Below are 22243 nucleotides of genomic sequence, written 5' to 3' on the forward strand. Positions count from 1 at the left end.
ATCTACCACTCCTCCCAGTTTAGTGTCATCTGCAAACTTGCTGAGGGTGCAGTCCACGCCATCCTCCAGATCATTAATGAAGATATTGAACAAAACCGGCCCCAGGACAGACCCTTGGGGCACTCCACTTGATACCGGCTGCCAACTAGACATGGAGCCATTGATCACTAACCGTTGAGCCCGACGATCTAGCCAGCTTTCTATCCAGATGGACTTACGCCATCTTTCCATTGTTTAGAGACTCAGCAACCCTGCAGTGATGGTCTAGGCCAGTCCATCAGGGTGGGGGAGGGAAAGAGAAGCTGGGCACTAATAGCCAGATTTTTTAAACAGCTTGGGAGCTGCTGGATGCCAAGCACTTCTGAAAATCTGGCATTATTTCAGGAGTCACCCATCTGTTCTGCTGGGCTGACAAGAGCCTGTCTGTCTGTCTGTCTTAGGTCAGCATATCTTAAAATATAGCAGGCTACTGGTGCTCACTTGGGGAGTGGTGCCTCTTCTTGGCTCTTGGATTGACTTGTGGTATGGGGAGGCTGACTGTCTACTTCATGTAGTAATCTCTTTTACTATGTAACCCCAAGTTTCCCCCTCTGATTTGCATTCGTAAGTCCTGAACTTGGTATCTTGCTCAACTGCAGAGACCCAGAAAGTGGTTTTCCTGGGGAGAAGCTTTATTTTTATAACCTGACAGCTTGGATACAGTAAATCTTCTGAGTTTTCCCATGTGGTGTCTAAATTCTTCTCTCCTCCCTTTTCATAAGGTGATGCTGCTTTGGTCAATTGAAGAATTACTTATTCTAAGTACTGACTGTCCTGTTTTCTCTGTGCTGTCTTCAGATATCACATTGGCACTTTTGCATGAAGGAGCTTACCAACCAACAGAAATGTGCTGTATTTTACTTTGTGGTCACTGTTTATTCATTTATCTGAATTGAGAGGATGCTGCTAACCTCGGAAGTCACCTTAAAACCCCACAGTGTAATGCTGCTCTTAATTTGAATTGAATAAGAAATTACATTACACATTTTTCCTTCCTCTGAATGGTATCACTGTTACACTGGGTTTGTAACATTTGTGTTAGTTGATTTTTTGGGGGTTTTTTTGCTTTCTGATTTTGTGTGTTGGTAGTAAGACAAATAATTAAAAATCCCTGTGAGTGTGTTTTGTGATTGGTGAAGGTTTTTCGGACAGGTAGAACTTGGCTGTCTTGTTTGTTAGTCATAAGAACTAAAAATGAGGGCGCAACCTTTTGTGGGCTAATACAGTGCTAGTTATAGAGTTGACACTTACTGAATAAGGGCAAACCAGACTGCAGATATTGAAAGCGACACGTCCCATGGCTAATGCTGGTTTGGTAACAGTGTCTGTGTTTTTTGCCCTCATAATTCAAAATGGGTGCAGCTCCACTGAAGATAGCCATAGTACAGACAGGGTTCAGGAGCTTCTACCACCATCTTCTAACTCTGGGTAATAGGACAATGGTTACATTCCTGAACTCTGTGTACATACAGATACTATTGATACTTACACTAGTGGTGTTGCACCCATTGGGATTTGCAAGTCAAAAAATCCTAGTGTAGATAAGGCCTTTATTTCCAGTTTTTCTTTGTGGATGTGTCACACCTTGTATTACAGTCAAGTTCCAAAAGATTTTACTTTTTGTCTAACAATGGTTGGTTTTCTTTAAAAGCATTGAGCAGGGATAAAACAACTGGTTTCTTGTTTCTGGTCAAATAGTTGTCTCTGTTCAGGAATGCTACTGTTTGTTTCAGAGTAGCAGCCGTGTTAGTTTGTATTCACAAAAAGAAAAAGAGGACTTGTGGCACCTTAGAGACTAACCAATTTATCTGAGCGTAAGCTTTCGTGAGCTACAGCTCACTTCATCTACTGTTTGTTGTGATTACTGTCTAAATTCTTCACTGAGATAAATTAGTGGGTAGGTTATCAGAAACGGGGAAACAGATGCCGTAGCGTGACAGGAGTATTGTGCCACTAAATAAGCCCTAGCAAGTGGTTTTTACTTATTGGGACTTTGTTCCTAAAATTATTGGTGGACCTTGCTCCTTTACAGTAAAGGTACCCAAATGCTTACTGGTGTGTGCTTACATGCATTTGGTGCAACCTAATTTGAAAAGCTTAGTTTTAACTGAGGCAAAATGGTCTGTTGGATTGAACATAGAGCTGGGAGTTAAGAGCTCCTGAATACTCTCTCAGTTCTGTCACTGACTTACTCTGTGAGGATAATATATGTAGGACACCTTGAAATGCAAAGGACTGAGTACTGTGATCAGTACAAACTGATTGTCCTGCAACCTGGAATCTGACTTTTCATCGCTGCATATGCCACTTTCCTCAAGGAACTGGGTGGGACAGCTGCAATGACTCCTCAGTAAGTCGGCAGCTGAGGGAGGTGTGTTGAAAACAATTTTTAAACTCTTCCACTCAGTGTTTAGACTTGTTGCAGGAGTGATAACCGTCTGCCTTCTTTAACTTGTGCGCTTGTGGTAAACGCCTAACAGCACAGGCATTCTTCTTGAAAGAGGTGTTGGCTACTTTGACTCGTAGCCAAGGAATAGAATTTTACTGTGCAACCTTTCTGAGGTGGCCTCGTAGTAATGAGATTCACCCTCGACAGTGGGTTTTCACCTCTGTTCTTCCATGGATAGTTATGATCCCCTTGGGAATAGGTATTGTTTCATATTCTCTGTGTATATATAAAGCCTGCTGCAGTTTCCACGATATGCATCTGAAGAAGTGAGCTGTAGCTCACGAAAGCTTATGCTCTAATAAATTGGTTAGTCTCTAAGGTGCCACAAGTCCTCCTTTTCTTTTTCACTAAAGTCTTTCTCAATGTGTCAGCATCAACTTGGGACCTCAATCATCTCCCCAGCATTCAGTTTAGTATGCAGCAGATAGAAAAGGTTTCATCTTTCGGGAGGGAATGGAATGAGGCCCATGAGCAAAAGGTGGCCCAAAGCCCCCTTCCTTTTTTCTTTAGAGGTTCATCCCACAGAGGTTATAGATCCCTGAAAGCCACACGATGGATCAAAATGTAGCATTACATGATGTGGCCACTAATGTCCATGGGCAGCTGCTGCTTCACCAGAAAGATGAGGGCAGCTGCAGTGTGCTCTGTTATGCCAGTCGAATGTGGCTCTTGGGGTTCCTGACATTGCCAGTGTGGGTCTGTTGTCCAAACCTATAACCAAAGCACCAACCTTTCCAACAACAAAAACAGCCATTAACAAAATTATTCAGTGACAGATTGAGACAAAGGAAACAAGTTTAGTGCTTACAGGGAAAACAAGAGACTGTTCACAAGTGAAAATGTGAGACCTAATACTATAGCACAGTCGAGGGGCTTGGTTACGCACTGACAAAGCTGTAGTGTAGATGGAAGCTGTCCCTACAACAAGGTGAAAGCACCTGGACTCTGTAGGACTTTAATTCTGTTACAGGGGCATGGTTAGGATTTATCTAGATTCCCTGACTGTCACAATTGTAGTGTAGATTAATTTATCCTTGACATATCTTCTCCCCAACCTTAAAGCTGGTCTAGATGAGGCCCTTTTAGTTCCTTCCTCATGTAACTTCTGAGCCTGTTCCTTGTATTCCTCTTTAAAAAATTTTGGAAGAAAAAATTGGTGTGTTGACAGTGGGAGGCATATTACATGAGTACAGTCACAAGTTTTTGTTTTATGTTAAACTTTTTGGGACCCTTACTGGATATTTGCACTTTTCAGGCAACAGCAGAACAGATTCGCCTCGCTCAGATGATCTATGATAAGAATGATGCAGATTTTGAAGATAAAGTGAAACAAGTACGTTTCCCATGTTACTACTGGTGCATTAACTTTTATATGTAGCATTAGTCTGGTGCTTAATGGTTTTGTTTGCTCAGGTTTCAGAGGACAGAGTGATTTCTTTGAAGCTTTCACATTGCATCCTCTATCCTTCAACCTACCCCCTTGATTAAGCCCATTGGTGGCAGTGGGGAGCCCATGGTCTCTCAGCATACCCTGAAGGTTAATGAATCCCGGTTGTGGTGGGAAGCAAGTTCCAGAATACAGGACTTCTCACAGAGAATGCCCTGCCAGTAGCCTCCTCCCATTTAAATCAACCTAAACACCTCCGCTGATTGCATTTGTGGCTGTATTGCATGGGGGATAGTCTCCCAGGTAGGCATATCTCATACCAGGTAGGGCTTTGTTGGTCCAAATCAACAGCCAGAACGCCACGCAGAGGACAATAAGCAGGTCTGCTAAACCCTGTGTAATAACCAGATAGGTGCCTTCTGCACTAGCTCCTAGATGAGCCCAAGTTAAAGCACTATGTACCTCATAGTGCTCACATCTAATCTCAGGGTGATTATAACAAGGTGAGCTTTCAGAAGAAACTGTCACAACACGCAGATGAAAACGAAATGATGTTCGTCCCAGGTGGAAGCAGCCCAAGATATTTCAAGATCCTCAAACTGAAAAACTCAGTGACAAGTGCCAGCCTCAGTCAGAGGTGCCAATATTGTTGTTGTCAATTTTTCTGATTGCTTTTTCTGACCTACCAGTGTTTCATTAGGCTTGTCTGGATTGAACCTTATCCACCTAGTCCTTGTCCGTACCCTAATCTCCTAAGATACAGCATCCTTCTAATGAGCTGCTATTGCTTAATAATCTTTAGAATAATAATGATAATATATTATAATCCAAAGTGTATTTAGCTCTTGTGCATACACATACGTGGGAAGTATTTATCACCTGTGTAAACGGCATTTGCTAACATCTTGGCAGCTTTTCAGGAAAAGCTGAAGTTTAAACATAGCTCAAAGGTGTACTGAATCTTTTTAAAAAAAATAAACTGAGTTCCCAGATCATTAAGAGCATGTGTAGGCTTAAAATTGCAAATAAATTCATGGTAAAATCAAACTGCTTCTCATCAGTTCCTCTTCCATTTGCATGCCAGGATCTGGGTACAAGGCTTTAGGGTTCTAATTATCCTGGTGTAGTGGGTAATCACTAGCAACTTAAGCAGTATAAAGAGTTCAGTTCCTTGCTGTGCCTTGGGTTATGATTATCACTTGCTGCCAAGTGCTACTATTGGGGTTACTGTTGAAAAGCAGTCAGCAGCTTCAGCTGGTGCAGAATCCAGCAGTCCACCCACTTAGAAGCCCAGCTTAGGGTGACTGCATGGCAGCTGTTCCCTTCCTTCCAGTGGCATTTTCTTCGGTTTCATTTATAAATAAAGCCTGGTCTGAGGCATTCTTTATTCTGTACTTTTTCCTGATGTCTACATTACACAATTGTCTGGTATGTGCTCAGTTGCCATGGCAATGGGTGCACACCAGGAGCCAAATCGTGTATTCCCTGCTTGTAGCATAACCTGTGTGCATCTGTTAAGTGTGGAAATGCATAAGATTCCAAGACTCTGCATAGGAGGGCTACACTACCTGCAGGGACCAGAATGTGGTAGAGGCTTCCAACATACATGTTGGGTTTTTTTGTCGGGGGTAGGGGGGACAGGTTGGGTTGCTGAATCTGCCACTACAAAGATTATATCTAGTCAGTCATCCCTCCCCCTCCCTGAAAGCGCACTGCAGAGACTGCTGTGGCCATGATGCTCTGTGGTCTATTGTGGGGAAGGTTTCCTCAGGCTTTTGCTCTTCTCTGCTGTACACAGCTATCTGACCCTAAGTCAGTGGTCCCCAAGCTTTTTATGTCACTCCCCCCTTACCTGTAATGTAATCTGTGTGTGCCCCCTGGGAGTAGGGTCAGGGGCTGGGGCTGAGAGCCGGGAGTGGGACCAAGCCGTGGTTGGGGGCCAAGGCCAAAGCCAGGAGCTGGGACTGTGGCTGGGAGCGGGAGCTGCGGTCAGGAGCCAAGGCTGGGGCCTGGGCTGGGGCCGGAGCCAAAGAGGAGCTGGTGGGCAGAGTGTGGCTGGGAGGTTCTCCCTCCCTGCCCCCCATGGAGGCTGGCCCGGGCACCTTCCAAATGTTCCTCCACGCTCCCATGGGGGGCTCACCCACAGTTTGGGGACCAGTGCCCTAAGTTATAAATAAAAAGCAAACACAGGAACCTGAGCTTAGATCTTGGCAAAGGTTAGGCTTTTCAGGTCACCCTTAAACTGTATTTATTTGTCCTGTATGTCTGCAAATGTGGTGTTAGTGACTCTGGGATCTCAAGCAATTCTTTAAAATATATGTATTTTAAACACAGCATTTCAGTTTGTCTTTGGTACAGCAGCAGTGTTCTTCTTGGGAGAGTCTGGAGTAGCACTAATTCTCGCCTTATTCCTTTTAATAATGGTTTGATATCTAATATGTCTTTAACTTTTTTTTTTTACCAGCTCATGGAAGTGACGGGGAAGAACCAGGATGAATGCATAGTGGCGCTACATGATTGTAATGGGGATGTGAATAGAGCAATCAACATACTGCTGGAAGGAAACTCAGACACAGTAAGGATCCACTTGTGAACAAAACAGCATATTTTTGTTATGGTCCCTTTTCCACTTTCTAGGAGTGGATTGTGGGGGAACAATCAAGCCCTTGACCTCAGGAATCTCCAATCCCTCTATCTCTTTCCAGCTCTCCCTAAAAAAGAAATGAAGACGGGGGAGACTTCTCACTCACATATTGATATGGTAAAATCTGGACTGTCCTTGGAGTGAAAAAAAATCTTTCATGCCAAGTAGTACACAAGAGAAGCACAAAAAGGAACATGGGTATTGAGAAATTTCGTCACCCTTTTTAGCATGCTCAGAGCAGGAGGGCTTCCCAGCCAGCAAGCCAGAATCTTTAGCTAGGTTCTTCGGATATTAACCTGATCCTGATGTATGATGTAGTATGTTAATGTTTTATTGTAACTTTGCCTTAACAAAACGTTTAAAACAACAAAACTTAGGCATGCACAACAAAACACCCAAACCCCAAACTAAGCTTTGAAAACATTGTTGCTGTCCTGTCACTTTACTGCTGAGTCCCTCTGATAAACACTAAGGGTATGTCTATACTACCTGCTGGATCGGCAGGCAGTGATCGATCCAGCGGGGGTCGATTTATCGGGTTTACTCTAGACGCAATAAATCGACCCCCGAGTGCTCTCCCATCGATTCCCACGAGAGGCACAGGCAGAGTCAATGGGGGAGCAGCAGCAGTCAACTCACCGTAGTGAAGACACCATGGTGAGTAGGTCTAAGTATTTTGACTTCAGCTAAGTTATTCACATAGCTGAAGTTGTGTAATTTAGATCGATCCCCTCCCCAGTGTAGACCAGGTCTAAGACTTCATATAAACAAAACCACTTTAGTTCCACCTCTGGATCTGGTACTTAATGGCAAATGCAGTGTTATGTGCTGCCATGTCTAATCAGCCTGATGTCTCAGGCAGTTGGAGATGATCCAGAGTAAACAGCCTTGTGTGTTTGCCATGAACAGCCAATTTTCACTGCTGTAACAGGAGAAGCAGCCACTTGTAGATATACAGTATCGCTCCATAGGTGCGCACTGCACTTAACAAGTGTAAAATTAAGATGAGGTCTGTGCCCTGAGGAGTTACAGTTCAAACTCTAAAAATGGAACAGTAGGACATGGCAAATAGCTACTTGTTTCATTAATAGCCTCATTAGTGAGAATTCCTTTAAGAGGAGGAGAGAGGAATATCTCCAAATATGTGTTTAATAATATACAGAGTAGCGCAAATTTCTTGTCCCAAGAAGTAGTGGACAAGAGTCTAAATGGGCGTAAAGTTGTTCCTGCAGAGCCTTTTAAATTTATCAGATGGGATCCAGTCTGCTTCCTCATCTCATCCTAACTGGGAAGGGAAGCCTGGACTTCATTTCCTTTTAAACCCTCTTCCTTTATCTCTCCTATAATGAGTCAGTGCAAAGACATGTCCTGCTCAGATGTTGCTACAAGCCGGTTAATCCTGTTTCAGCTTCTAAAGCGTAGGGGTCACAAATTGGGATCTTTCTAGTTGAGAGGACAGGAAATTCTTAAGTAAGCTGGTAACAGTCACAAACAAACCTTCCTCTGCTCAGCCTATATCTTGATGTTGGGGTCCTCTGAGGTGGACTATTGCTAGAGCTGCAAGTCTTTCATGGAGGTCATGTGACTTTCCGGGACCTCTGTGACTTCCATAGCTGCAATGGCTGGTGCGGCTGACCCCAGGGCCATCTGAGCAGCTGGGGTAGGCCTGGGGCCAGCGGCACCAGCTACTGCTCAGGCAGCCCCCAGTCCCCTAAAGCAGCACCGTCCTCTGGAGCACACCCCCAGCACCTAACATTTAGTTAGGGTTATTTTTAGCTTTTAGCCTTAACTATTGCTTGCTGTACAATAGGTGGTTAAGTCAAGACTAGCAGAAAGCATTGAATGAGTTTCTTGGGTATCTCGCAGGGACCAAATACATACTTAGAACAAAAAAAAAAATCACATTTTAATGGTAACAAATATTGATTTCAGTCTGACTTCAAAAGTTTGAGTCTTCATGGTCTTCAAGTTGAAAATACTTGCTTCTTTGGGTAACCTAAATGGGCTAGAGCACAACTGTGTCTTAGAATGTTTTCTCTGTTTAGCAGAGAAGCTTTCTGTAAATCAGACACAAGCCAGCACTCTGATAGCTTAGCAAAGCACTTTCACCCTTTGGAGAGCCACTCCAAATTGGTCACTCACCATAGAGAAGTGTGGAAGGCTTGGATGGTTGTACATCAGTGTAGTACCGAGCCTGCCTGCTGGGAACCAATACTGATGTCATAAATAGCAGCGTTTTCCAAGTTTCTCAGTATACATTTTTTTAATTACATGAAATGAAAGGATTTAAAGCTGCTCTTAAAATTTGCTGCTGTGCATATTCACTAGCTTTTCCAGTTATTTTTGAGGCAGTCTCTTGGTAGTTCACCCAGGATACCTCTTGAGAACTGGATACTGTCTACCCAGCCTTCCCTCTACAAGGGTATGCTTCCGCACCGCCAACCTTGGCAGCCATAGAATTACAGTAGCACCATGCTTTGCCACAGAAGGACTTTAAAGCCAGTGGCTGTTGTGGAATGAGAGAGGAGAAAATTGGATCTTAGACCCTGTGTCACTTTTTGTTACAATGAGGGCATTTGCTTTAGTGTCATGGTTAAAGTTCAGCTGGAGAAGTTTTTCTGTCTACCTAATTGCAGGAGGAATTTTTTGGTTATGCAGTTGTCTTTGTCCTTATCTGTTGTGTAGTGTTGCTACAAACTGCCCCACAGGTGGCTACATTCCAGTGGTAGGTGAAATGAAAAAGCTTCAGCGTGCATCAATAATATCAGTGTGTTGGGGGTCTTTGGCTGAAAGACACTATAGGATGTCAAACGTTTTCATGGGATTCTAGTTCATATATGCTACACTTAAAGTGCTGCAGTAACTTGTAAGCAGTCTATTTAATGCGGCCGAGATGGCAGAAAAGCAAGAACAAATAGTTAAAAGTTCTATTCGTAGAGCATCCAAAAGACTGCCAATGAATGTCTTTGAACTGATGCCTCCATACTGTCTGACTGTCTGATAATTGCTTTATGAAGATCCCCGTCTCTAGTATTTCTAACAGCCTCTTCTGGATGTACAGAATCAACAGAGGGATTAGGCAATGTTCCTTTGACTACTTTACTCACCAGAATGGCCGAGAGGTTAAGGTGTTGGACTTAAGTTCCAATGGACGTGTGTCTGCGTGGGTTTGATGGGGGTGGGATAGCTCAGTGGTTTGAGCATTGGCCTGCTAAACCCAGGGTTGTGAGTTCAATCCTTGAGGGGGCCATTTAGGGATCTGGGGCAAAAATTGGGGATTGGCCCTGCTTTGAGCAGGGGGTTGGACTAGTTGACCTCCTGAGGTCCCTTCCCACCCTGATATTATTCTGTGATACTTTTTCAGCTGGGGATATTACTCAAATTGTCAGTGTCTGTCTTCATGCCTGACTAGCTGTTTTGCTGGCTAAATCCTTCAAAGCTAGAGTGCCAAGGTGGTCCTTCAAACAATCCATCGTGCCACTTAAGATAAGACCAATAACTTTGCCCGAGACAGGCCTCTTTTGTTACATTGCTGCCCAAGTTCAGATCTGCAGCTGGTGCTTGGACTGCTTCAGACAAGGTCAGCTGAAAACTTTGTTACTTAGCAGACTCTTATTGGCAGTGAGTTACCTTGATGCTGGCTTTCCTCTCCTCTAAGATGTTCCCTGTTAGGGGATACCAGCATTAGCCTTAGAAGATATCTCTAGGGAAACCCAAACTCCTCTCGGCTCTTCCTTCTAGAGGAATTATTCTTTCTGTGCATAAGAAGCATTAAATGGCTTAATGAAACCCTCCACTTCAGCTATTTCTTTAGTGGAAGTTCTTATAAGTGGAGAAGGAAGGACTTGATTGCTTCATAGCTCTACACCTGTTACTTAACACACACATTAACACCTGGATAGTTTCAGCAGGAATTCTACTCTTCCTCCTTAGTGAGAACTGATCTCAACTGCTGGGAACTGTGATCCTCTGCTTCTGAAAGAGGCTATTGCAGAGTCTTTGTTTCCAGCAAAACATCTCTCCCCATGTTGAGGGACACCAACTCCACAGACTAGTTAGAAAATAGTATAGAGGCCTTTAAAAATTCCTGTCTGTTTGCCTTTACCCAACTTTTGGGTCTTTGCATACAGCTTATGCCTGAGCAAAATAACGACAGTTCCTTTTGAGACCTACCCCTTTTAGGGTGACTTGTAAGTTGTCTACCCTGTAGGATTTTCTTTCCTTTCAGAGATGTCTCAAACTTTCTCAGGATTTCAGCATGTAAGTAGGCTTCATCCACCATAGCGCTTGGAACCCCATGGTAATCCTCCTGTACTGGAGGAAAATCAAGCTTTCTACCACATATAAACTAATGTCCTTTGCATATTCTTTCACCTGTTTGTGCAACTCATAGTCCAGGCTCCTGTCAGCTTAGGAGAAGCCCAAACCTATGGTGCTTCAGCCTCTCACACCTGAGAAAAAATTGAAATAGGATTGTAACTATCACTCTCCCCTCTCACCCCCCCACTCCCTCCCAAAATCAGCTAGCCATGAAAGGGAGCCACCAGAGTAACTTTTTGTAGTGCTAACTCTTTCCAATGGAGAAGTTGAAGCACAGACTATTTTTGATTTTTTTACTTTTAAAGCTTTACGGTATTCAGTTTGTGTTGCTACCTTGATAATGTGGGGCTTTTGCATTGTCTAGCCATCATTGGGTAGCTTGTCACAGCTCATCCTCAGGAGAGGGGACTTTGATTTGAGTTGAATGGAAACTTTGCTTGAGTAGTTCAGGAGAGACTGGGCAGGACCTAGAGTTAATGGCAGTCAAACTTCGTCTTCATTATGATTGGTACCATTGCTTCTCTTGAGGTCACAGCTTCATCCAGCATTCCAGATGGTGGTTGGAGGTATACATTGCCCTCTGTTTGTATGTGGTTTGTCTAGACTAAGCTCTTTGAGGCAGGGACTTCATTCTCATAACTGTATATAAAGTGCCTAGCACACTGACACTGCAAATAAATTTTAATCTTTCTCCCCTGCTTTAAGAGAAGGAGGACTTGTGGCACCTTAGAGACTAACCAATTTATCTGAGCATAAGCTTTCATGAGCTATAGCTCACTTCATCAGATGCATGCTTTGTAACTATGGCTCAGTAGCTTAATTCTACAATTACATAATATATTATCAACTGCCATATTATTCTGAGAAGGTTTTTTTAGCTATTTCATTTTAAACTCCTACAAATGTTTTGTAATTCCTAAGGGTCTGACATGAATCCTGAATGTAACTGTGGATTTAAGATGAGAGCAGAGGTCTGACATTCAAGCCTTGATTCTTTGCTCTCTCTTGCTTGGGCATTGGAGCAGTTTCTGAACACAGCAATGCTACATGCGATGTGCTGCAGTCCTTGGGCATAGTGGGCTGACTTGTTTTGGCCCAGTTTCCCCAAGCTGCTTTTCTGATACTCTGATCATCAGTGCTTCGATTCCAAGAAAGCCAAGTTCATTTGTTTTATTTTCTAATCCATCTGCTCTCTCATTGACTTCTTTTCTCCCTGTTGCAAATATGCATTCTCCCCTGTCATGCTGAGAGATGGAACGATTCAGTCTTGTTTGTTTCCAGTCAGACTTCTGAAAACAGTTGAGAGGATGAATGCCTACCTCTTAGCAGGTTTTCTGCTATGCTGTCTACCTAGACTTCTTTAAAGTAACCTGAGTCAGCTGCAGCCAGAAAGATTTGAGATATTAAATGTGTGCTACCTATGTTACATGGGAAAACCTGCTCTCAAAAAGCTGTATCTTCTTCCCCCTCACACAGTGATGTCTTCCTTGCTCTCTGTCCTAGTTTAGCATGTGAAAAACATGATATACATCTGTGGCTTTATACACATGAGATCCATTTATCTATTAATTGGGGTTTGAGCTGGAAAGTTTTGGAAAGTTGACTGGTTATCTCTGCTTTTTGATCTGTTGTGTCTAATACTTCTCCACCCAAATAGACTTCATGGGAGACTGTAGGGGGAAAGAAGAAAAGCCTTGGAAAAGAGAGTTCAGAAAACAAAGAGAACAGAGAAAAGCGAGGGGACAGGGAAGTGAGCCGTGGACGGGGAACCTCCAACAGACGGGGAAGAGGAGGCAACCGTGGCCGAGAGTGTAAGCACAGACACCTTCATTTTTAAAGCTCTAGTCGCCTTAGTTTTTCTCTTCCTTGCCGCTGAAGTTGGTTGAGTTATGAAAGAGAAGAGGATCTAATGGAATAAAGTCCAGCAGAGCCTCAGTGTGGTGACTGAGTTATTGCATTTGTTTTTTTGGCAACAGGTATGCATGATGCTGTTACATGTCTTGGTTTCGAGAGAATTTATCTTTAATTTATCTTTTTAAAGGCAAATTGAATTTATATGAAATACCTTCTGCCTTTTTATGATCACATAATCTTTTGAGAGTCGCTGTTCGGCACTTAAATTTGGAATGGAACCTTTGTAAGGACTTCATATTGAGCATTGTAGAGCAGATAAAACCTGATACATTTTCCATACATTTCTTTTAACAAGCAAATAGCCAAGTTTTGGTTCCATGTCATATGAGTGGGAGAACCTGAGGGTAGTCTCAGTTTTATGAAATGTTTTTCCCTTTTAAGGGAAAATGAAAAGGCCTTGGTATATCCTGGGGATTATGAGCACACCCATGCACAAAAGATAAGCTTCTACACAAATAGAAAGGGTTTGGTGTGAACCTAAACATTATTAGAATTGCCACAGTGTATTCAAGGACAGTGATTCAAATACATTGCACAAAAGAGTGCTAAATGCTGCAAACGCTATTTCCAAAGTTAGGTAGTACTGAATTAGATCACCTTTGAGTATGTTACCCATTGTTTAAGCCATTTCTTAAAGTGCCCCATACTATATTATTAAAAAAAATACATGCCAAGTCCATATGAAAATATATACGTACATTTAAAAAAAAACCCCACAACCTCCACCCATATAAAATAGTACACTGCACACACAATTCTCCCCTTGGAGAGATGATGAGAGTGAATGAACCACATGTGACAGATGTTAGTCACATTACTTAATGCACTACTGAAAAGCCCGCAGATGCTACAGTGATCAGGGTCTGTAAGAACTTACGTAGAATAGAATAGTATCTAGATGCTGTTTCGTTTAATGATCTGGAAGATGATGTAAAGCGGATATTTATGAAATTTGCAAGTTGCGTTTAGAACAAATAAGGGACTATCAGAGACTTAGTACACGGTAAGCCAGAGTGTGAATGCACAATGCTCTCGTGTGCCATGTACTAACTGACCATGTGGACAAGCCCTAATTCACCAAAACCAAAAAATAGTTGCCCAGAATTTATTTGTCAGAGACAAATGCAGCTTGGCCTTCAAGTTTTGGGCTCTGTGCTAAATCTGGAATTTAGGGTTTTCAAATGGGTTCTAGATCTTGCAAAATGTGCTCTCCGCACCTTTATGTGCACATAGTTATGTCCCCATTGCAGTGCTGAATACAAGTCGTGCAGTGCAGAGTCTCCATTTAACTGTAGCAAGTGCTGTAGTAAGTGGTGAGAGTCATCATTTTCCTTCAGGGACCCCCTTCTTTGGATTTCAGCTGACACTTCAAAACATCCAGCCAGAGGTTTTCCACGGAACGTAGTTATAGAGCTCTTGTAAAAAAACATTGTGTCCCATGCAGGTTAAATGTAATGGACCAGATTCTGGTGGACTCTGTGTGTGAGGTGAGGGAAAGGGAAGGCATGAGATGGGAGGCTTCTTCCTCACCCCCTTCTAGTTCCTACTGGTTCTTTTACAAGGGACAGTCAGAATGTGGTTGGGTAGGGAAGGCTCAGTTTAAGGCTAGCTGCCGCCTCAGAGAGGTGAGGTCATGATCCTGTCCCCCTTCAGACAGGTCAGCAGAACAGGCCAGGGAGAGAGTGTGAAGCACCAAAGAGTGGCAGAGCTCCTGTTGCCCCATATTTCCCCCAGGTAGGGTTCCTGCTAAAAGGTGATCTCCCTTGCCGCCCCCCCGCACCACCACCACACACACACAATGCAGAGTGCAAGATTTACGGACTTACATTTAGGCACCCAAATCCATGTTTAGATGCTTAAATAAGTGTATTGATTTGAGAGGTGCTGAGCACCCACAACTCCCATCACCTCTACTTCACCTGCTGTACCAGCTCAGCACCTCTGAAAATCCAGCAGTTTATTTAGATGCTCGTTAGAAACTGTGAGCTACGCAATCTGTTGCTACTCTCTTTTCAAACTTCTTACAAATGTAAAGATAAAATTTCCTGCCCTATCAATCTTCTGTCTTCTCTCCCCAGTTCGAGTAGAAGAGAACGGTGTGGACAACAGTCAAGGGGAGAGGCCTTCAGACCGTGGGAAACGTGGCCGTGGGAGAGGTAATGTGGTGGTGCTTTTGTGTGGACAATCACAACTTTTCTCTTCAAAGGATAACCGGCTTTTTTAGATCTCAAAAAGAAGAGTAGCTTTAAAAGCCCAGCCACATACAATAGTCTGTGCCCTTTGGTTCCATAAGAATAAGCAATGTGTAATTTGATTTTCATGACATTTTTGGCTTTAGTGACCTAAACAAGGTGCACAAGTCTGCATGGCAGGTTCAGCTGTGGGCTGGCGTACTCAGATCTGTCACTTGACCCCAAAGAGATCCAGCATTTGGGCTGTGAGCCCTCAATAACCTGCTCTTATGGGGAGTGCCAGCCACCCCATGAAAGTCAAATTTGAGTGGAGAGCTGTGGACCCCCAAGATGCACTATGGCCTGTGGGGCAGCATTGGGTTATTTTATTAAAGATAATGAAGGGGTGGAGGAGTTTGACTTGTACGTGTGCCAGTCCCTCAAAGTGGATTCTGGTGGTGTCAAGAATGCCATCTCTGCTTTGTACCCTATGGGGGGGTCGTCATGCTTCTCTGAGGCTTGCTAGCTAGATGACATGGAAGGCTAAGGGGAACCTGGGATACTGTGAGGGAAGAAAGGGAATCAAGAGGTTCAGGAAGTAATCTAGATTGTGTTGTGCTGAAGATAAGGGGAAAGAGTGAAATCTGGATTTATCAGGGATTTGGGAGTCAGGGGAAGCTTCTGTTGATTTAGTGGGTGAAGTAGCTTTTGGGAGTGAAGTGATTTCTTTAGCATGGGGGGAGGGTTCATGGGGAGCCGTAGTATCTTGTGGGTTGGAAGACAAGTGGTTGTTGCTAGGAGGAGCTGGGGTAAAAGTGTGTCAGAGCTAATAAAAGCAATAAGTAGCATACTTCTAATTTCATATGCATGGAATATTTTTGCAGTACTCCATATCCTTGGCATAATACCTGAGGATAATCACATGTTCAATGACACGATAGCAACAGTTAATCTGTATCTAACCCTGCTCTTTTAAGGACTGGAAGGAAACAAGGGCATGTAGTTTCCAGAGCAGTGCAGGAACATGACCAGGCTGTGCATGTGAATCAGCAAATACCAGGTTAAGTATGTGTATAGAGTAGCGGTTCAGAGAGGGGGACGTTATAATTAACTGCTACCATTTTCTGAGTTTTCGCACCAAAAAACAAAAGGTGCTAAACTGGTGGAGCTCAGTTTTTGTGGAGAAAGTGAAATTTCTGTTTAAGCTTCTGAGGTGTAAGGAAAAGAAATTAAAAAAAAAGATTTAAATTAGATGTTTTTCAATTGATGGTGTCCTCCTCCAAGTTGAAATGTATTCCAAAAATTAGTCTCCCACATTCACCCAACTCTTTACAGTTTTAATAAAAGTTTGCTGGTGTTACCCTAGGCACTCAGATACAGTAGTGAGGCTAAGTGTTGTAGGATAACTAGATAGTTTCTTAAATGTCTCACAACTAGGCATTTAATCATCACTAATAGAAAGCTGGCATACCAGACTGAGAGAAGGAATGCTTTGTGTGTGCCATCTTTAACCAGACACAATTCATTGCATTGTGTGGTACTTCTATATCTGCCTAACAAATAGACTGCACAGTCACATAAATGAGCTAATTTAATGAAAGGCCATCTGTAGCTCTTAACTGTCGATGATAAACTCTCTCTTCATATGCTTCTGGATCATTGGTTGATGAGTGCATTTTGGGAGAGAAAAATACCTAGTTAAAATTTACTACAGTCATCCTTAAAAGCTGCAGGGATTGCTTAAAGCTGTACATTTCACTTCCTCACTGTTAAGTCTTCTCTTTTCAGGATCACATGACCACCTCTCTCTCTTTGCATATTAGCAGAAATATAAATTTTCCTGCAGTCAGCTTAATGCAATAAAAACTGGTTTCTTGCTGCTTCATTAAATATAGAAAAGTTGAGACCCGGGATAAAGTTTCCCTTTCAATAGAGAGCAAATTGGTCACTTTATGTAATCTAGTAATAACACCGTTCAGAGGCATCCCATGCAGCATTTGTATCTGCATTTCTAATGCACGTGTCACTCAAAAATCTAGGCACCAGATACAAAATAAGGGGTTGGTTAATGTTTGAACAATGGACTTTATCTCTCCCTTCCTATTTTAAGCTGCCTTCTCAGGCAGGAATAATCTTACTGGCTGTTTTCTGGGAGAATCCTTGCTGGGCCATCATGTTACTCCTTTATAGAACAGCTTGATTTAGAGAAATGACGACGTGTACTCATCCCTGAAAGTGGCAGGAATGGGGCTAATCCTGTGGCAATAGTGGTGCGTAGCCCTCCATAGAAACCCCTGCTCTGAGATTTTCACCCTCTGTAGGCTGCATGCTTATCCAGCAGAGAGACTGTAATCAACTGTGTGACATTTTTTCTAGCTGTGTGCACTGGACATGGTGCTATGTTTACAATGTACAAACAGTACAAGCCGGTGTAACAGCAGCTGGGGTCTGGAGCAGTTTTGTACTATTGGCTGATTAGTAGAAGGCAAAAGCACTTGTCAGGGCCAGCTCCAGGCACCAGCGTTCCAAGCAGGTGCTTGAGGCGGCAATTCGAAAGGGGCAGCAGTTCCTCTGGCCACAGCGACAATTCAGCGGCAGCTTCTCTGCGTCGCCCGCTGAGGTGGCAAATGGACGGCAGCTTCTTCCTTTTGCTGTCCGCGCTGGCAGTTTTTTTCACTGCTTGGGGCAGCCAAAACTGTAGAGCTGGCCCTGGCACTTGTGTTAAGATATTGCCTACTGGAGTGACTCTACTGCTCAGACCTTAATCTCTCTTAATAAGCAGAGGGTATAATCTTTGATTTGGAAAGGAGTCAAAGAATGAAAACTTTTTAGCTGGGTCTTCAATATCTTCATCTCTCCTTCTCAAGACCTAAGTTCCTGAATAAGTTTAATTTATCCCTAAGGAGTATTAGTAATATCTATGAGCATTATTTCTTGCAATTACTGCCGGATAGCGTTACAACATGCAATTATGATACATACTAAGATATCTTGTACGATACATACTGAGATATCGCAGGCAGGCTTACTAAGCTAGTGAGGAGGGATTTAAACTAGGTTCGCCAGGGATGGTGACCTAAGCCCAGAGGTAAGTGGGCAGGTGGGATATGGGAAGGAGACACAAGGAGGAGGGTGCAACAGGAGAGGCCTCCTGATACACTACTTTCTCAGTATGAAATTGGCTAGTTATCTTAGGTGCCTGTACACAAACGCAAGAAGCCTGGGAAACAAGCAGAAGGAATTGGAAGTCCCGGCACAGTCAAGGAACTATGTTGTGATTGGAATAACAGACATGGTGGGGTAACTCACATGACTGGAGCACTGTCATGGATGGGTATAAACTGTTCAGGAAGGACAGGCAGGGCAGAAAAGGTGGAGGAGTTGCACTATATGTAAAGGAGCAGTATGACTGCTCAGAGCTCCAGTATGAAACTGGAGAAAAGCCTGTTGAAAGTCTTTGGGTTAAGTTTAGAGGCGAGAGCAACACGGGTGATGTTGTGGTGGGCATCTGCTATAAACCGCCAGACCAGGAGGATGAGGTAGAGGAGGCTTTCTTCAGACAACTAACAGAAGTTTTCAGATCACAGGCCCTGGTTCTCATGGGGGACTTCAATCACCCTGACATCTCCTGGGAGGGCAATACAGCGGTGCACAGACAATCCAGGAAGTTTTTGGAGAGTGTTGGGGACAACTTCCTGGTGCAAGTGCTGGAGGAACCGACTAGGGGCCGTGCTCCTCTGACCTGCTGCTCACAAACAGGGAAGAATTGGTAGGGGAAGAAGAAGTGGGTGGCAGCCTGGGCAGCAGTGACCATGAGATGGTCAAGTTCAGGGTCTTGACAAAAGGAAGAAAGGAGAGCAGCAGAATATGGACCCTGGACTTCAGAAAAGCAGACTTTGACTCCCTCAGGGCACGGTTCCCAGGAGGCTAATGTGGGGGGGCAAGGAGTCCAGGAGAGCAGGCTGTATTTTACAGAAGACTTATTGAGAGCTCAGGAACAAACCATCCCGATGTGCAGAAAGAATAGCAAATATGGCAGGTGACCAGGTTGGCTTAACAGAGAAATCTCTGGTGAGCTTAAACACAAAAAGGAAGCTTACAAGAAGTGGAAATGGACAGATGACTAGGGAGGCGTATAAAAATATTGCTTGAGCATGCAGGGGTGTAATCAGGAAGGCCAAAGCACAATTGGAGTTGCAGCTAGCAAGGGATGTGAAGGGTAACAAGAAGGGTTTCTACAAGTTTGTTAGCAAGAAGAAGAAGGTCAGGGAAAGTGTGGGACCCTTAGTGAATGGGAGAGGCAACCTAGTGACAGATGATGTGGAAAAAGCTGAAGTACTCAATGCTTTTTTTTGCTTCAGTCTTCACAGACAAGGTCAGCTCCCAGACTGCTGCACGGGGCAGCACAGTATGGGGAGGAAGTGAGCAGCCCTCAGTGGTGAAAGAACAGGTTAAGGACTATTTAAAAAAGCTGGACATATACAAGTCCATGGGCCGCATCTAATGCATCCGAGGGTGCTGAGGGAGTTGACTGATATGATTGCAGAGCCATTGAGCATTATCTTTGAAAACTCATGGTGATCGGGGGAGGTCCTGGATGATAGGAAAAAAGGCAAATATAGTGCCCATATTTAAAAAGGGAAGAAGGAGAATCTGGGGAACCACAGACCAGTCAGCCTCACCTCAGTTCCTGGAAAGATCATGGAGCAGGTCCTCAAGGAATCCATTTTGAAGTATTTGGAGGAGAGGAAGGTGATCAGGAACAGTCAACATGGATTTACAAGGGCAAGTCATGCCTGACCAACCTGATTGCCTTCTATGATGAGATAACTGGTTCTGTGGATATGGGAAAAGCTGTGGACATGATATATCTTGACTTTAGCAAAGCTTTTGATAAGTCTCCCTCAGTATTCTTGCCAGCAAGTAAAAAAAAAAAAAAAGTATGGATTGGATGAATGGTCTATAAGGTGGATAGAAAGCTGGTTAGCTCATCAGGCTCAACGGGTAGTGATCAATGACTCGATGTCTAGTTGGCAGACGGTATCAAGTGGAGTTCCCCAGGGGTCGTTCCTGGGGCTGGTATTGTTCAACATCTTCGTTAATGATCTGGATGATGGGATGGCTTGCACCCTCAGCAAGTTCACAGATGACACTAAGCTGGGAGGAGAGGTAGATACGCTGGAGGGTAGGGATAGGGTCCAGTGACCTAGACAAATTAGAGGATCGGGCTAAAAGAAATCTGATGAGGTTCAAATGGACAAGTGCAGAGTCCTGCACTTAAGACGGAAGAATCCCATGCATTGCTACAGGCTGGGAACCGACTGGCTAAGTGGCAGTTCGGCTGAAAACAGCGTGGGGATTACTGTGGATGAGAAGCTGGATATGAGTCAACAATGTTCCCTTGTTGCCAAGAAGGCTAACAGCATCTTGGGCTGCATTAGTAAGAGCGTTGCCAGCAGATCGACGGAAGTGTTTATTCCCCTCTGTTCGGCACTGGTGAGTATTGCGTCCAGTTTTGTGCCATCCACTACAAAAAGGATGTGAACAAATTGGAGGGAGTCCAGTGGAGGGCAACGAAAATGATTAGGAGGCTGGGGCACATGACTTATGAGGAGAGGCTGAGGGAACTGGGATTGTTTAGCCTGCAGAAGAGAAGAGTGAGGGGTGATTTGATAGCAGCCTTCAACTACCTGAAGGGGGTTCCAAAGGGGATGGAGCTCGGCTGTTCTCAGTGGTAGCAGATGACAGAACAAGGAGCAATGGTCTCAAGTTGCAGTGGGGGAGGTCTAGGTTGGATATTAGGAAAATGTATTTCACTAGAAGGGTCATGAAGCACTGGAATGGGTTACCTAGGGAGATGATGGAATCTCCATCCTTAGAGGTTTTTAAGGCCCAGCTTGACAAAGCCCTGGTGGGATGATTTAGTTGTGGTTGATCCTGCTTTGAGCAGGGGGTTGGACTAGATGACCTCCTGAGATCTCTTTCAATCCTAATCTTCTATGATTCTATGATCTGGAAAGATACTAGAACAAATTATTGAACAATCTATTTGTAAGCACCTACTGGGTAAGAGGGTGGTATGTAAGAGCTAATATGGATTTGTCAAGACCAAATCATGACAAACCAACCTAATTTCCTTCTTTGACAGGGTTACTGGCCTGGTGGATGGGGGGAGCTCGTAGATGTGATATATCTTCATTTTAGTAAGGCTTTTGACACGGTCCCACCGTCCCAGACATTCTCATAAACCATCAAGAGAAATGTGGTCTAGATGAATTTGATAAGGTGGGTGCACAGCTGATTGAAATATTGTACTCAGAGTAGTTATCAGTGGTTCTCTGTCAAACTGGGAGGATGCAGGGACCTTCCTAGGCCTGGTACTTTTTAATATTTTCATTAATGATTTAGATAATGGAGTAGTGTGTGCTTATAAAATTTGTGTATGAGACCAAGCTTGGAGTGGTTGCAAGCTTTTTGGAAGACATGGATTACAATTAAGAATGATCTTGACAAATTGGAGAATTGGTCTTGGATCACTAAGATGAAATGCAATAAAGACAAGTGTGAAGCACTATACTTAAGAAGGAAAAAGAAATGCACAAACTATAAAATGCAGAATAATTGGCTAGGCAGGAGTACTGCAGAAACGGATCTGGGGGTTATAGTGGATCACAAATTGAATAGGAGTAACAATGTGATGCAGTGCAAAAGAGGCTGATATTTCGGAGTGTATTAACTGGAGTGTTGTATGTAAGACATGGGAGGTAATTGTTCTGCTCTATTCTGCACTGGTCAGGCCTCACCTGGAGTACTGTGTCTAATTCTGGGTGCCATGCTTCAGGAAAAAGGTGCGCAAATTGGGGAGAGTTCAGAGAAGAGCAACAAAAATGATAAAAGGTTTAGACAATCTGATGATGATGAAAGGTTTAAAAACTGGGCATGTTTCACCATGAGAAAAGAAGTCTGAGAGAGGACCTGATAAGTTTTCAAATATGTTCAGGGCTGTTATAAAGAGGACAGTGATCAATTGGTCTGCATGTCCACTGAAAATAGGACAAGAAGGAATGGGCTTAATCTGCATCAAGGGAAATTTCGGCTAGATATTAGGAAAATCTTTCTAACTATAAAGGTCGTTACATGCTGCAGTAGGTTACCAAGGGAGGCTGTGGAATCCCCATCACTGGAGGTTTTTTAGAACAGGTTGGACAAGCACGTGTCAGGGATGTTCTAGGTTTACTTGGTCCTGTCTTAGCATGGGGGGGCTGCACTAGATAAGCTCTCAAGATCCCTTCCAGCCATACATTTCTGTGATTCTGAGA

At 43.6% G+C, this 22243-nt stretch overlaps 1 protein-coding gene across 7 annotated transcripts in view; it reads left to right on the top strand.

The window, feature by feature from the left end:
• UBAP2 (ubiquitin associated protein 2) overlaps positions 1-22243 on the top strand; it is a 135131-nt gene that overhangs the window by 38775 nt on the left and 74113 nt on the right. For all 7 annotated transcript variants that reach the window (XR_013635758.1, XM_073343394.2, XM_073343393.2 and 4 more), the window contains exons 3-6: positions 3744-3821; positions 6340-6450; positions 12497-12650; positions 14832-14909. Coding sequence is in view for 6 of the 7 variants with exons in the window: in XM_073343394.2 (XP_073199495.2) it covers positions 3744-3821; positions 6340-6450; positions 12497-12650; positions 14832-14909 (421 nt within the window). In the remaining variant the exon portion in view is untranslated. The remainder of the gene's footprint in view (positions 1-3743; positions 3822-6339; positions 6451-12496; positions 12651-14831; positions 14910-22243) is intronic.

Source organism: Lepidochelys kempii, chromosome 5 (genome assembly GCF_965140285.1).
Source record: "Lepidochelys kempii isolate rLepKem1 chromosome 5, rLepKem1.hap1, whole genome shotgun sequence".
In the NCBI taxonomy this organism is placed as follows: Eukaryota; Metazoa; Chordata; order Testudines; family Cheloniidae; genus Lepidochelys; species Lepidochelys kempii.